A 15,846-nucleotide genomic window follows, 5' to 3' on the forward strand; every position below is an offset into this window, starting at 1 on the left:
ACTTGTCCATTCTTGCCACAGTTTTATACGCCTCATATAAAAACAAAAATCAACGACATATTTGCAAGTTTTGGTATAAAACTTGTTCTCTAGGAGATATTTCAATGAGGTAGGAGTTTTGGGTTGCTTTTTTTTGGTTTTTTTTGCTTGCCACATGTCTATTATTTACTGAATGCGCATTAATGTTTTACACTTCTCAAGTTAACCGGCTGAAGTCCAGCATGGAGAGCATATTATATTGTAAATTCAGGGAAATCCTGTGTATTGCGTTGTACTGTCTAGTTGCGTTCAGTTACATTACTCAGAATTTCTAGAACGGTAGTGTAGTATTTATTATTCATTGTATCTCTGCTTTGTAAGCGAGTTATATTTTGTGATGCATGTCATTTGCTTAGTCCTCGCCCATACTTTTCAACATGCCTAATTTAGTAAGGCAACTCTGTCAATTAAGTGAAATATGTCTAGTTTCCCACTCTCCCCCTGATAAAACTCCCAATAAAAGTAAATGAAAAATCGAAGATTGCCATTTCCTTGCCCATTTCCCTAGCGTGACTTTTTGCGTGTGCATGCGTGCATTTGCGTGCTTGCGCGTGCGTACACTGAATGTAATGATGGATTTTCAGGGAAGAATGTCTGTATAATAGTCTCTTGTATTATTCCCTTTTATTTCATACCTGTCGCGGTTGATTATTGGGCCACTGTGTGGGTAAGTCAGGGAGGGGTTGCAGAGAGGGCGACATGCAGTATGGCGTCACTGTGACATTCTGGTATCTTACTGAAGGTGGGAATGAATGACATTGATACGGTAAACCACTCTCCTGCTAGGTGAACCAGCCATGCATCGTTCTGATTTCTACTTTGCTGCTGGCCTCATGCATTGAAGAGTTGATGGGCTTAAACTTTTTCTGGACTCGGACCTGTGATGAAAGAAATTATATTTGGCCAAGTTGATGTATTTGAAATAATTATGGAAAGTTTTTTGTTTTTTTTTGTCCTGGCACTGTAGGAAAACGTTGCAAACTGACATTGAGTGGGTTTGAATGCCATGATATTTGGAGGGAGAGAGGGACAGAAATAAGGAATTGTACATTTGGGTCCCTAATACACACAGGAATTAATACACTTCGATTATAATAAGGACAGACTCCCTGTGTATTGTGAATGTTGTAAAGTTGTCCATCCTCATTGTGAGGATAATAGAAGGGGTGAAATGTTGTATATTCTACATGCCCTTCATATATGAAATAGGCTGTTACAAAATTAGCTTTGTCGTGTTCACTACAGAGATACAGTAATTAGCTGCATTTCTGTTAACCGCACAGCAAATCATTATTTGCCTCCAGCACCAGAGGGGTTAAAAACCATACCATGTGAACACATTCTCTTTTCCACTCCCTCCAAAACAGCAGGCACTTTTTCAGCAGGGAAGGCTTCTTCTCAGATCAGAGGCTCAGAAAATACTGCCCTCTAATGGTCATTCCTACATACGACACTTTTTATTTATTTTTGGAAAGGAAAACCATTCAAACCAGTCGTTACAATCCAGAGCCGAAGCAACCTGGCTTGAAGAATCCTAACGGAGAAGCGATCTGTCCCTATAGGGTTTTCTTAATCTACTTTTTTTTTTTTTTAAATCCATACATGGATTGGGAGAAGTGTTGTCCCTGCAAGCCATAATTTGCGAATTGTATACAGTCGCACCTTAGTTTCACCCCTGTGTGCTGCTGCTGCAAATATCCACAGGCATGTCTTAAATACAAAACATTGTGCAGAGATAATTTTATTTGTATTTGTTTTTAGCTTTTTAGAAAAAATTGACCACGTCAGACAAAATGAGTACACACCGACAGATCAGGTAAGCAGCTCTATTGCATGAAATGTTTTTATCATACTATGTAAGAAATGGCTGTAATAGAATGCCACAAAGTGTGGTTTGTAAACTCTCATATTGGATTATGAAATGTATGTAACACAGCGGAAAGTGTCACCAAGATATTTTTAGTAGCTTCTCAAATTGACATCCGACAGTGGAACTCCTAACAAAACACACCACAGATTCTACAACATGTTCTGGTTTTATCAGGTGAAGTCAACGCTGCGGCAATGGCAGAGGTGCAGTGATCATGGCTCAGCCTTAATCATTCGCAATTCTCACCCAGGTGTAGGCCCTTCTGGAAGCCTCCGGTTTCAGCTCTTTCGTGCTTTTGATGTTGTATTTTAAGAAATGACTTTGGTCAGGCTTTGTATGTGCAACACCTCTTGTTAGATTACAACGGTATTTACTTTTTGTTTGATTTGCCCTTCCTTTTTGTCCGCTGGCTTTTATACTTTCTTGTGAAATCCCCTTTAATGAGAAATTCCCAGCAGTTTTGTATATTAACAAAATACGAATGCAAAATAACTCTTTTGACCAGCACTTTTAAAATGGGTGTCCTGGTCACTACAGCTGCATTGTTTTCTCAGCTGTAATCCTCTTCATCAAAACCCGTACCAGCTGAACGCCTTTTTCTGTTTGCCTTGATATCTATCATTTTAAAATGTTGATAGTGGATTTTCAGGCCTACATTTGCAGACCTAATAAACAGATACATTATGTAATGACAGTAGCAAGTGTTCTAGGACTAATTTCTATTTTGCACAATACTTGAACCACAGTACGGGTCCCCCCCTCAAGGACAAAAACTTTGCCTTTATCAATGGTTCCCAAGATGGCCACCGAGGCCACTAATGGAAAGCTGCAATCAGGCCCTGCTTGATGTATCATACACTCTCGGGCTGCTGTTTTAAACAAAAAAGGGAAAACAGCTGTGTTGTTTACCTTGTGTTGGCATCACAGTAGTTTGATTCAAAGTGTGAATCTTTTGCGTCAGTATTGCATCAGCTACATGACTTCTGTATTTTCATGTGGCAATTATCTTTTCATCCCACCCGGTGGTACAGGGAAAAAATAATAAAGCGGAAGCAAGAAGTAGTTAATATTATATGCGACCCCTTACATCTTCGTATAGAGCGGTCCAACCCAAGTCACCAACAAGCCCATGATGTTCAGGGCAATACATATCTAAGCAAGTTGATGTGGTAATAATTAGTACAAAGGTAATTCTGTACTAATTAGAGAAATCTTGAGGCCCAAAAACGAAACATTCAGCGTTCTGTTTTACATTTTGTACTTCTACTTAGAAATCATACAATGCGAATGATTAAATTGTTGAATTGCCTCAAAAATGTATTGGCACAGTCTCATTACAAGAAACAGTAAGGGTCCAATTCAACATACAGAGGTAATTTCCCATGGATCGCAGTGCAATCAGCCACTTCAGCACCTATTAAATTACCCCCTTTATCAATTAGACCTCGTTTAAAGACATGTATGTATATATGAAACAGAAAGAGAAGCGCAAACTGCCATAGTGGAGTATGTAAAAATATATTTTATAAACAAAAGATTTTTTTTTTTAAAGGGTACTTACCTTGAAGTTTAGCACTGAAGCACATATAACCTTTTTATTTTTTCTGGAAGTCTTTTTTTCTGGTTCATCTTCTTCACATTTCCCTTTTTTTGGTCAATCCTCCTCCTTCTCCCCCTTGTGGTATTACATGTTTGTTATAGTTGAGGCACTACTGTGTTAAGGTCACCAGTAGTTACAGAATATGAAAAAAATATATATATATATATATATATATATATATATATATATATATATATATATATATATATTTGCATTAATCACTTTCACATTTGTGTATTACAATTACACCCTAATAATTGTAGGGAATTACTTGAATAAGAATTTTATACGTACCAGTAGCAGAGCACTAACCCCCTAGTTTGCGTGTGTCCATGTCGATGAATGTATATTTATTTTATGCTTTGGAAACCTTTTTTCCATGCATTTTTTTAAATATTTGTGTTTATATATAAATATATATTATTATTATTATTATTATGTCATACTCCCATTTTTAGAAATTAAAAAGTAATCGTACTTGATAACCCCTTAAGTACTCTTTGGTCTCTCAATGTAATCACGGAAATTAAAAACATTATTAATAAGCACTCCGTTCTTTGAGCTGGCGTCTTTTTGTATGCAGAAATGGACCGCCAAAACTCAGAATACAGAAGTACAGTTCAGCGTTGGAATTTCTTTTAATTAATCCGTTTACACTGTGCGTATTAATAAAACCGTAATCAAGCAGGAAGTGGTAACTACACTAGGTACAATTTTTTAAAACTCCCCGAGTAGCCCTAGATTTACATAAATATTGGTGCATTGGTATTGATTGACAAAACAATTGGCTCATTCATGTCTTTAGTTTACCAATACCTTTAATATACAGTACATTCAAAGAGGGTGTGCAGTGTGCTTTGACATTACCTGCGGCCTAGACTGGGGTTGCCAACACTCCGAGTTTGACCCAGAGACTACGGGTTTTGACCACATATCTCCGGGCTCTGAGTTTACCTAGTAAACCTCTGGGTAGTGGCGTTCGGCGGCGTCTCTCGGAGTCCTCCCGGCATCTTCCGCTGCAAGTAACTCCTGACAATATGGCCGCGTCAAATGGCGCCTCGTTGCCATGTCAACAGGATCGCTATGTGACGCCGCGTTGCTGTGACGCCTCGGCACCATAAGGTGTCTTGTTGTCATGGCAATGCGGCACCATGTGCTGCAGTGCAGCCATATTGACGGGTTGCAGTGGGAGGATGTTGGAATGATGCCAGAGAGACGCGGCCGCCGGAGTTAAGCGCGAAATTTAACAATGTTGCCTCCGGATTGGCTTTCAGTAGAAGGTGGCAATCCTGGGAGTGACGGGAAGGGATGATCATAGGACAGCAAGAAAGAGGGAACAGGTGGAAACAAGGGACAGGAAGAGAGATCACAGTAAAACAGTGTTTCTTCCCTCCACCATAATGAAAACAAATCTAGACCTCGGTACTTAATGTAATAACTTCAATGCAATGCAAACTAACCCCAATGCCAAGCTTCATTCAATATGTCATTTATGTTATTTGAGTCTTTGTGTTTTCATTTGTCAATGATCATTTTGCCCAACTTTAAATAATTCAAAGATGATAGACATTTTCTAAAGTGAAATGTTTGTTTTTTAAGATGTTCTTTATTAACCGGCGTTAAATTTGTTTCGTTTTTTTTGTAGGACTTACTAAGATGCAGAGTTCTGACATCAGGGATTTTTGAAACGCGGTTTCAAGTAGACAAAGTTAATTTCCAGTGAGTATTGGTGTTATTTTACCATTCTGTCTTTTTATTGTTATATGACATTTACTGTTTGCACATATCCTACCAGCTGGGGATGAATACACACTGAAAGCAGTCTAAATAAGTTAAAGCAAAAAGCGCCAACATGTATTTAATCGGAACTACTCTATATACACCCAAAAACCCACACAAAACTTACCCACAACCTAACACACATACAGACCATATGACAGACAGGCGGGCACTTCACCCACATACAAAATACAGCCCAATGACTTTATCACTGTGAGCATGTGAGGGTCTGTGCATACCGGTGTACCGGTGTGCTTGTGCAAATCTGTGTACATCATAGTGCAGTATGTGTGCCTGTGTGCAGATCAATGAGTGTTGGAGAATTGACATGGTGGGATTATAGAGCATCAGGTGTTACCATTGGGACCTGAAACTTATTAGCGGCAGAGGGCACTATGACTGCCTTTGCTGCAATATATTTTGTGACGCTTGCTGCAAAGGTGTTAAAATTCTGTTCTTGCAAAACATTGATCCTGACAGAGGTTCTCTTGGCTAATGTAGGGGTGCGCAAACTTTCCCTACTGTGCCCCCCTGTCTGCACTGCCCTCATGCTCGCGACCCCCTCCTTGCCATGTCTTCTTGATGTCACGTGACCCGCGGCGTCATTTGACTGTGCATCGCCGGAGATGAGGTACGTGAAGTTACAGAGGCCTCAAGTAATCCCCGGCATTTAATTTAAATGCTTTGGGGAAGAGCGGGGGACCTCTGCAACCGCTGCCCCCCCACTACCCCCCACCCCACAGAAAAATCTTGCGCCCCCCCTGAATTATCTGGAAACCCATACCAGTCTGTTGGCCACTGGTTGGTATCCAATTGTCCTAATCTGGGAGCCTACCTCTCCACTAGAGAGGTAAAAGGGGTACTCTGAATAACAACTGGGACATAACCATTGGGAGATACAGAAAATGGCGTTGACAAAATAAAAATTACTTTATTTCATTTAGCACTTTTCCCCCAATGGGAATCAAAGTGCTTCCAAATTACAATATAGCACACGATACACAGCACATAGGATTTCTACAGACCCAGTCCTTGCCCAGGTGATCTTACAATATGATTTTGGTGCCTGAGGAACAGGGGGATAAAGTGACTTGCCCAAGGTCACAAGGAGTCAACATCGGGAATTGAACCAGGTTCCCCTGCTTCTCACTCTGTTTACAAAGTCGATGTCTTGACTCACTGAGCTGCTCCTTGTAGGGCATAGTGAGAAAATGACAGAGAGGTTGTGATGAAGAGAAGCGTTTCACTGCATCAATTACCCAGTTAATGTAACTCATCCTTATTCTTTCAAATTTTTTTTTTTTTAGGACATTCCTCCCTAACCGGGATAATACGGGGTCCCAAAGGCAAAATAGAGGGGTTTTTTTTGTTTGTTTGTTTGTTTTTTTAAATCCAGTGGTTGAAGTCGCTTTAAAAAAAAATAAGTAGCTGCTGTGTCTGATTTCAAGAAATTCTAAACCGTTTGTGGGACATTTATTTTATAGACTCTAAGCCAAGGTTCTCTTCATTGTACACTACTATGGCTATGACTGGGGTTCAGTTCACAGGCTTAACGCCGGAAACCTACAGTACAGATGTTTCCATGAGAGAATTCCAGATGGGGGCCCGTGACAAAATATGCAGCCCCAAAACTCTGCTTCTCCAAACTCTTGGCAACTTTGAACCACAATGCATAACTTGTCTCTTACGTTTTGCTATTTAATGGAAGCTTTCGCCTACTAACCATTTTTAACCGTGTCTTTTAAACAGCATGTTTGATGTAGGTGGACAGAGAGACGAGAGGAGAAAGTGGATCCAATGTTTTAATGGTAAGTTGTCTGTCCTTTCCTTCTCCTTAATCTCAGGTCACATCTGACAAATATTTATTTCAAATCCTGAGCATTCCCTTTCTTCATAAATGTACATAATGTTTTTTTCTTTATTTTAGTTACTGAAGGTAATAAATGACAAATGTGTACACGTATATTTGCTCCTCTTTGCTAACTGCACAAGCCCTAATAGGTGCCAAAGACGGTACGCTCTTTAGGGCAGACATTCCATTCAGTTTCCTGATGAGGATTCTGCAGCTGGGGTTATTGCACCTGCTGCCACATTATGGGGGGTAAATTCTGATCTTCTGCATCATCAATCCTTAGGGCGTGCAATAACCCTTGCTGCATACTTCCTCCCAAACCTGACCCTACTACCTCCTTCCACATTACTGTTGGAAGTACAATAATTCACCCAGTAGCCCAAGCACGCTGCCTAAGGGTCACACTCGACTCCTCTCACATTCAAAAGGTAGCAAAAAATTTCGTTTTTTTCCCCTCCACATTATTGCCAAGATACACCCTTTCCTCTGTTGCTCGACTGCAAGAACTCTAACACAGACCCTCATTCTCTCCCATCTCGACTACTGTAACCTGCTGTCTGGCCTTCCTGCCTCTCCCATACAATCTATCCTAAATTCTGCTGCCAGAATCACTCTACTCTTTCCTAAATCTGTCTCAGCGTCTCCCCTGCTGAAATCCCTCTCCTGGCTTCCTATCAAATCCTGTATCACGCACTCAATTCTCCCCCACACTTTTAAAGCTTTACACTCTTCTGCTTCTCCTTACATCTCAGCCCTAAATTATCGTTATGCACCATCCCGACTCTTGCGTTCTGCCCAAGGATGTCTTGTTTCTACCCCTTTTGTATCTAAAGCCCTCTCCCACCTTTAAACCTTTCTCACTGACTGCCCCACACCTGGAATGCCCTTCCCCTCAATATTCGACCCACCTCAAAATACAACTGCTTAAGGAAGCATATGAGTATCTCAATGGCTGATAACACCTCATACATAAACCTTGGCCCCTTGCAGACGCACTTACCAGAACGCCCTCCTACTGTCTTGGTATGTTCTTACTACCGACCAATTAGATTGTAAACTCTTTGGCGCAGGGACTCCTTTTCCTAAATGTCACTTTTATGTCTGAAGCACTTCTCCCCTTTATGTGTTATTTATATTATTTGTTATTTATATGATTGTTGCGTATGTTACTGCTGTGAAGCGCTATGTACATTAATGGTGCTATATAAATAAAGACCTACACTACAATAAATCTGTAGGTTCATAAATAATTTGTTGCTGTGAATAAGGTAACCAAACTGGCAGACTCATTTCTGTGCATGGGACATTAAGCACTGGCCAAATTACACCCCGGCCTGGCAGGACAATGTGAAGGAAATTCTCCCATTTTGAATTTCTATTTTTTTCCTCCCCTTTCCTTTGTGTATTTCTGCTGGGGGACAGTGTTAGATCTGTGGGCAATGAGCACTAGGCACCAAAAATAACCTTGCGTACACTTGGTCAAGGGATCCTGCAACACGCTATAAAGCGGTGAAGATTAACCACAGATAATCAACCATGAATGCCCGAACTCTCACTCAACCCCATCCCATCTGTTAGATTCTCATTAAACATATAACGGAGATTAACGTGGATTCTTTATTCATTTGGCTTTATTGTAATGATTTTATTTTAGTGTAATTTTAGTACATATGTAAGTGGTACTGACGCAGTAGAGGTAATGATGTTAACTATAGAAGCATTTAACTAGTTTGTCATTTACTAATAAATTGAAACTATTTTTTCTCCACTCCAGATGTCACAGCTATAATTTTTGTAGTTGCTAGTAGCAGTTACAACATGGTTATACGGGAAGACAATAACACAAACAGACTACGAGAAGCACTGGATCTTTTCAAGAGTATCTGGAACAACAGGTAAAATATCTAGCAATGTCCTTGAATTAACCTCTATGAAAGAATAGATTGTTGTTAAACATTATGAAAAAGAGCTTTACTTATACAAGTCTCTGTGCCTGTGTCCGTACGGGTGTCGGACAAACTGAACACACATTGTACAAGTCCAAATGAATGAAATGAGCAGCATAGTTTTTTCCACATCCAATGGTTTTATATACAGTGAACTCCAAGCATTCATTACACCCTGATCCTATGAGGGGGCTCTATGTGGTACTTTGCGGAGTCTGCTGTAGTAGAGAGGTCATAATGAAAGCATACAGGGAGTCTGTGGATCCTGAGATTACCATAATAGCATGAGCATTTGGGGGACACAGAAAATAAAAGTGCAAGCAGGGCAATAGTCCTGTGGTAAAACTAAAAGGGCACTTTAAATTCTGGTGTAGAAGGCAGTGAACATTGGAGCTAAAGTGAAACTGTTAATAATTAGCTAAGTTGCTGATCAATCCGTTCTTCTGTGATCGATTGGTGAAGATTCGGTTTGGGGTTTCAAAGATGCATAGTTCTGTGGGGAGGGTCATGTGACCAGGCAGTCACTAGCTACAATTGGTGCACTGCTAGAGGGAGGAGAGGGCTCAAAAAGGGGGTTGCCAGAGCCTGTTTCCGAAGAGGAAGGAGACGTGAGGTTGTAAATGGTTGCTATAGAAACCAAAAATGCTTGTTACATTGAATGACATTTCTAATCTATTATAGAGTTTGGGAAAATACTTGTAGCATTTTTTTTATAGTAAAGTATTGATTTATTTTTAAAAAAAACACATGTATGTTATTGCTCGGCCTACATCTTTAAATCTAGGAGCCTAGATTGCAGGTGACAATATGAGTGAAAGATGACTATTCCGTCCAAGGGTACGCTGAAGTGTGGGGGGAGGGGGGAGAGAGGAGAGAAGCTGTGTGTCACTTAGCCAAAACAACATGCACTCTTAACCTGTAAAAATATAATGGTTGGTCTCCAAGTTTATTTGGAATAACAAAAGACCCAGACTCAACCGCAAGTTGCTAACCAGACCCACCGGAGCAAGAGGCCTGGCTCTTCTTTGCCTTCTCTCATATTACAGGGCTGCGCAAGCAAGTCAGAGGGTAGCTCGGCATGCAAATCCATCACTCAGGAGATGGGTCTCCTTGGAGGCTCATCTAATGCACCCCACCCCAATAAAAAAACATTTTGTGGCTCTCTAATCGGATAGGTCTCTTGGGGCACCCCACCTTGCCAGCGATCACACACTCTCTGGATGTGGTACAGACTCAAGTTGAAATACAAGCTTAGCAACATAAACTCTCTGACTCCTTTCTTTGAAAACAGGGATTTTTCCCCGGGACTACCCAAACAATCTTTTGCAAAATGGCGGCAAGCAAATATCTGTAGACTCTTTGATTTTAGCCATGATCTTAAAGTGACGCCCTTTGATAATTTGGTTAAAGAAAGGGAGTTCCACCGGGAGAGAGCTTTCTTTATCTCCAGTTATGGGCCTTTTACCCTAAAGTCAAGCCCACTAGTCCAGTCTCTCTGTTTGAGAGAGACTGTCTAGGAGCAGACCCCCGCATGAGGCTGATATCGATACTATACGGCCAATTTTCCCTGCCAGCTGAAGACCAAGTTCAGATGAAATTCATAGAAAAATGGGAAGCCGATCTGGGCGAGGAATTGGAGGACCAGGACTGGGAGGATATTTTCGAAGCGGTAGCCAAAAGCTCAATCTGTTCAACCATCCGAGAAAATGCGTACAAAGTAATGACCCAATGGTACAACACTCCCGAAAATATAGCTAAATATGTCCCAGGCTAATCACCTATGTGTCTTAAAGGTTGTGGTGGGGTGGCCTCTTTTCTGCATATGTGGTGTGCAGGCTCTATGGAGGCAGGTGAGATCCTGGATCCGCCAGATCATGGGCTTGGACATCCTCCAAGATCCGTGGCTGTTTCTACTAAACAAACCACTTCAAGGCCACACTAGGGCAGAAAACAAGCTAATAACTCATATCACCGCGGCACGGTGCGCCCTAGCAGGTCTCTGGAAACAGGATAAATTACCACCAATCTCGCTAATTAAAAACAAGGTATGGTTCGTATGTACGATGGAAAAACTCGCTGGTTTTCTAAATGATACATCCGAGAATTTCCAGAAGGTATGGCTACTCTGGATAATGTTTATACAGTATGCAGCCAAAATGGAGCCTTAAACTCCCTCAGCTTGTAATAACACAAAACCACCCTTACATCACGGCCAGTGGCATGTCTGGCTGCCACCCCCGGCCCACTTCTATATGCTACCTTGCGAAATTTATGTTCCTCCACCCCGGTTTTCTCAAAGACAGACCCCATAAAGAGGCTGCCCCAGCCCCCCCCCCTTCCTTGCAAAAGCAAAGTGTCATGTTGATGTAGAGTATTATTTTTTCAAAGCCCCGCCAAATTGCTGTTCCTCCCTCCCTGCCCCCCCTCCCTTTTCTTTTTTTTGTATCCACCCCCCCCTATAGCCCACTTAACCATGTTGTATATCTCTATATTCCTGTTTTGCTACCCAATAAAAAATATTTAAGAGAAAAAAATTATAAATATATATATAATGAAGTAATAATCCCCTCAGAACAGGGCATTATTGGCCAATAATGCCCTGTTCTGAGGGGATTATTACTATTATAGGCTAAATGTAGGCTTATTTCATCAATAATAGACACTTTTGTATAGTTAAATAGATTTTTTTTTTGGTAAATACATGAAACCACCTCTATATACGCTTACACTGCAGCTATCTATATCCACACACTGCTGCCCCCTCTGTGTGTGTACACACACACAACGCAGCACCTCTACACACACAACAGCTCTACACACACAAGCACCTCTACACACACACAACACAGCACCTATACACACACACAACACAGCAGCTCTACACACACACACACACACACACACACACACACACACCACAGCACTTCTACACACACAAACTCTGCTGCTACACACACATGCTACACCCATAAGCACTGCTACTGACACACACACACACACACTGCAGCTCTACACACACAACACAGCACATCTACACACACAACACAGCAGCTCTACACAAACACACACACAAGCCACAATAAAAAATGCACTTTGCACTCTCCCCCCCACCTCTACACACAACACAGCACCTCTACACACACCCTACACAACACTGCACCTCTATACACAACACAGCACCTCTATATACACACACACACACACACACACACACACACACACACACACTGCAGCCACAATCAAAAATGCACTTTGCACTCTCCCCCCCCCCCACTTCTACACACACCCCACACAACACTGCACCTCTATACACACACACACACACACACACACACACACACACACACTACTGTACCTCTACACACAACACAGCACCTCTACACACACATATAAACACTGCTACTGACACACACAGCACCTCTACACAGATATACAACAGCACAGCACACCCAAACTGCAGCCACAAAGAAACTGCAGACAGCCACTTCTTTGCAGACACCCCCTCCCCCAATTCAACTGAATCTGCTCAGAAAATCTGTCAGCTCGGGAGGGGGAGGAGTCAACCCGTGGCTGATACGTCCTGACCAATCCCCTGCCCTGTCTCAGAGCTGTTAATTCATTCTAACCAATCCCCTGCCGCAGCTGTTCTGAAATCTGATTGGCTGGAAATAAACACATGGAAAACTACACGTTGCAAGCTGCTTAAATTCCGGGCATTACTGATTTGTTAAAATTCCGGGCATTATCCAATCAGAGAGCAGGGTTTTCAATAATGCCCGGAATTTTACTGCTTTAGCCTATAATTGTTGGTAACGGTAAATGTGAATTATTTATCACCTGGTGCTGGAGTATTTAGGGAGTTGAGCAATAATCCTGTTGGCCACATGGTGGCACCACAAGTTCAGTTGTTGTTTTTCACAACCTCATTTTTCACTTTAAGAATAGTGAGCACTCTTTATTGTTTTGCGCCTTATATTATCACCTTCACTTGTATACCACAAATTCAGTAACCACTTTTCCTAGTGAAAAAGTCTAGGCTTCGAAAAAGGCTGAAGTTAACACAAAAGCCTTTTTGCATTTCGTTTGTTTATAAATGATGTGGGTTCAGTTTGCCACACTTTAGTTACTTACTTAAAGCAGCCACCCCACCTAAATTAAAATGTCATATTTCCTACAGCAATCGAACCGGGGATTCCTCTGGAGATGAACCATGGTATCTTCTAATACCATTGTTTCCTGATGGGGCTTAAATAGTCTTCCAATAGGATACTGCAACTGATGACGTTTCGGCTTTCTATTGGCCCACAGAAACATTTGTATGCCCTCGAGGGAGCAGAGACGGTGGTAACTACACCATATCTCGGAAATGGAGGGGTTCCCGGAGCTAAAAAATAAATAACGTAGCTCGGCTCCAGAGAACCCCTTGATTCCAATGCTGCTTTAATGGAGATAGACGAGGGCTGATCTGGATTTTGGCCACAGGCATGCTTCTGTTGCAAATGGTTAACTGCAATCACATCACTGTCTGCAGTGCATTTACAAGAGACACAGCAGCAAATATTCCTAAAATAACTATAAAGCGCTAAGATATTGCAAGACAAAAATTATTATTAATTTGTGTAAACTGGATGGCATGTTGGATAAGTACACTTTAAAAGGCTTAGCGGTTAAATGTAAATACAGCTTAACCCCGTTATAACGCGATCCGTTACAACGCGAATCCGCTTATAACGCAATGCAAGCGTGGCTCCCAATTTTCGTATTTATGAATACTTTACAACACGATTATTGGTGTCTTAAATACTTTATTGTACAATATACAATTGTACTTTATTTCTAACGCAATCCGCTTATAGTGCAATGTGATTCTTTGGACCTCAAGCACAACGTTATAAGGGGGTTGAGCTGTATGTATGCACATTATGTTTTGTATTTTTCTTTTACAGTAGAATTAACCCATCTGGTTCTTTACAAAAAGCTCCTGATATTTTGGCTAGAACTCTGAATGTATTGCAGCTTATATACTTTGGTGCGTTTTTCTTTAGTATTCCAACCAAAAACTCTTCACTGTGGAATAAACTACCTTTATTTTGGTCTTCAACAGGTGGTTACGAACTATTTCCGTCATCTTGTTTTTGAATAAACAAGACATGCTTGCTGAAAAAGTCTTGGCAGGGAAATCTAAAATAGAAGATTATTTCCCGGAATATGTGCGATACACTGTACCTGATGATGGTAAGAAACGATCACCTGCTTGTGTTAATACACCATTGAACACACACGCAAACACTGCATGCCTACATGTGGTGAAAAAGACATTAAAATAGCTTTACTAACATACCTTCCTCCTCCACATTTCATTGTATTTCTGAACACAGAAGTTAAATACTTTGTATTTCATGCTGTCGTTCAAAGTCTGTAGGCTAATTCTATATACATAAAAGCATACGTACAGAATATTGACGGTTCCTCACTGTATATCTGTGGCCTATATCTGTATATTTATGCTAGTTACCAAATTATAGAGACTTGTTTTTCATTTGGTTTGTTTTTCTTCACAGCAACACCAGATGCAGGAGAGGATCCCAAAGTTACAAGGGCCAAGTTCTTCATCAGAGATGAGTTTTTAGTGAGTATAGTTTATGCCTCTCAAATTTATGGTAACGATGCATTTTCTTGGGGAGCGTGGGGAAAGAGAGAGCAGTCGATTTTTGGCGTATTCCTTCCTAGTTTGACGCAGAAGACTCCAGACCAATATCGTAATTAACCTCGTCGCCGTAGTCGATAATAGAGAAAATTACCTGCAAATATTTAGCATCCTTCGTTTCTTTTACTTTGTTTCCTGATCTTGTTTTATTGTGAAACTGTTAATTAGTCCTGTAAATTTGAAGACATATTGATTTAAAATAACTTTCCTGGACAGTTAAAATTAACCCATATAATTATTATTATTAACCATTATACTTTGTTATTCAGCATTGTTCTCAGTATCAACATTTTTCTTTCTTAAGTTTGGTGGGAGGCACTAAAAGCACTATATATTGTGCAGTCCACCCCTATATATTGTGCAGTCCATAATATGTGCTGTTGTGTAAAGGGTGTAAGACTGTGTACCTGAAATGTAAAAAAATCTGTTGAACATCTCACTCTTCCTGGAAAATCTTAACTACTGTTTACTATGGGTTTCAGAGTGAAAACCTGACTACTTTAACAATATGTGCATTATGTGTTGGTTAATTAGGGATCACCTAGGGGTTTCATTCTAAATGCTGAATTGACGCAGCAATTCCAGAGGTTACGTGATTGGTAGTGTGTGTGTGATACAGGTGTTTTTATACAGAAACAATTGAGTTGCTCCTCTGACCACCATCTGAAAATTATTTTTCCATCCTTTCTCCGAAATGCATAACTACACTAGTACCACTACATGACCAGACGTTAAACTCATTTGTATGAGCGGGGGAATTTAGGTCAGCTATATGAGGCAGCAGCTTTAAAATTCAAACTGATTATTAATTGCATCCATCCTCTTTTCTACTTCGTTTGGATTATGATTATTATCTGATGGTTGTTACACTAATTATCAGGATTCAGGGGGGGGGTGGAACAAAGAGGCTTTTTTAAATTGGTAATGAGGTGACCCCAAGTCTTGTGGACAGCTATGGACCTCCTTGTGTATATAGACACTTTTCATAAAATAGAATCTGTATGAGGATGTAAAGCTACAGTAAAATGAACATTTAACAATTCTGCCAAAAAC

General features: G+C 40.7%; 1 protein-coding gene across 3 annotated transcripts in view; it reads left to right on the plus strand.

Annotated features, from left to right (window-relative positions):
• The window catches only part of GNAL (G protein subunit alpha L), a 340,967-nt gene that overhangs the window by 320,219 nt on the left and 4,902 nt on the right, over positions 1–15,846 (plus strand). For all 3 annotated transcript variants that reach the window (XM_075585384.1, XM_075585385.1, XM_075585386.1), the window contains 6 exons: positions 1,801–1,855; positions 5,155–5,228; positions 7,038–7,096; positions 8,915–9,035; positions 14,191–14,321; positions 14,648–14,715. In XM_075585384.1, coding sequence (XP_075441499.1) covers positions 1,801–1,855; positions 5,155–5,228; positions 7,038–7,096; positions 8,915–9,035; positions 14,191–14,321; positions 14,648–14,715 — 508 coding nt within the window. The remainder of the gene's footprint in view (positions 1–1,800; positions 1,856–5,154; positions 5,229–7,037; positions 7,097–8,914; positions 9,036–14,190; positions 14,322–14,647; positions 14,716–15,846) is intronic.

Source organism: Ascaphus truei, chromosome 2, assembly GCF_040206685.1.
Source record: "Ascaphus truei isolate aAscTru1 chromosome 2, aAscTru1.hap1, whole genome shotgun sequence".
Classification (NCBI taxonomy): Eukaryota; Metazoa; Chordata; class Amphibia; order Anura; family Ascaphidae; genus Ascaphus; species Ascaphus truei.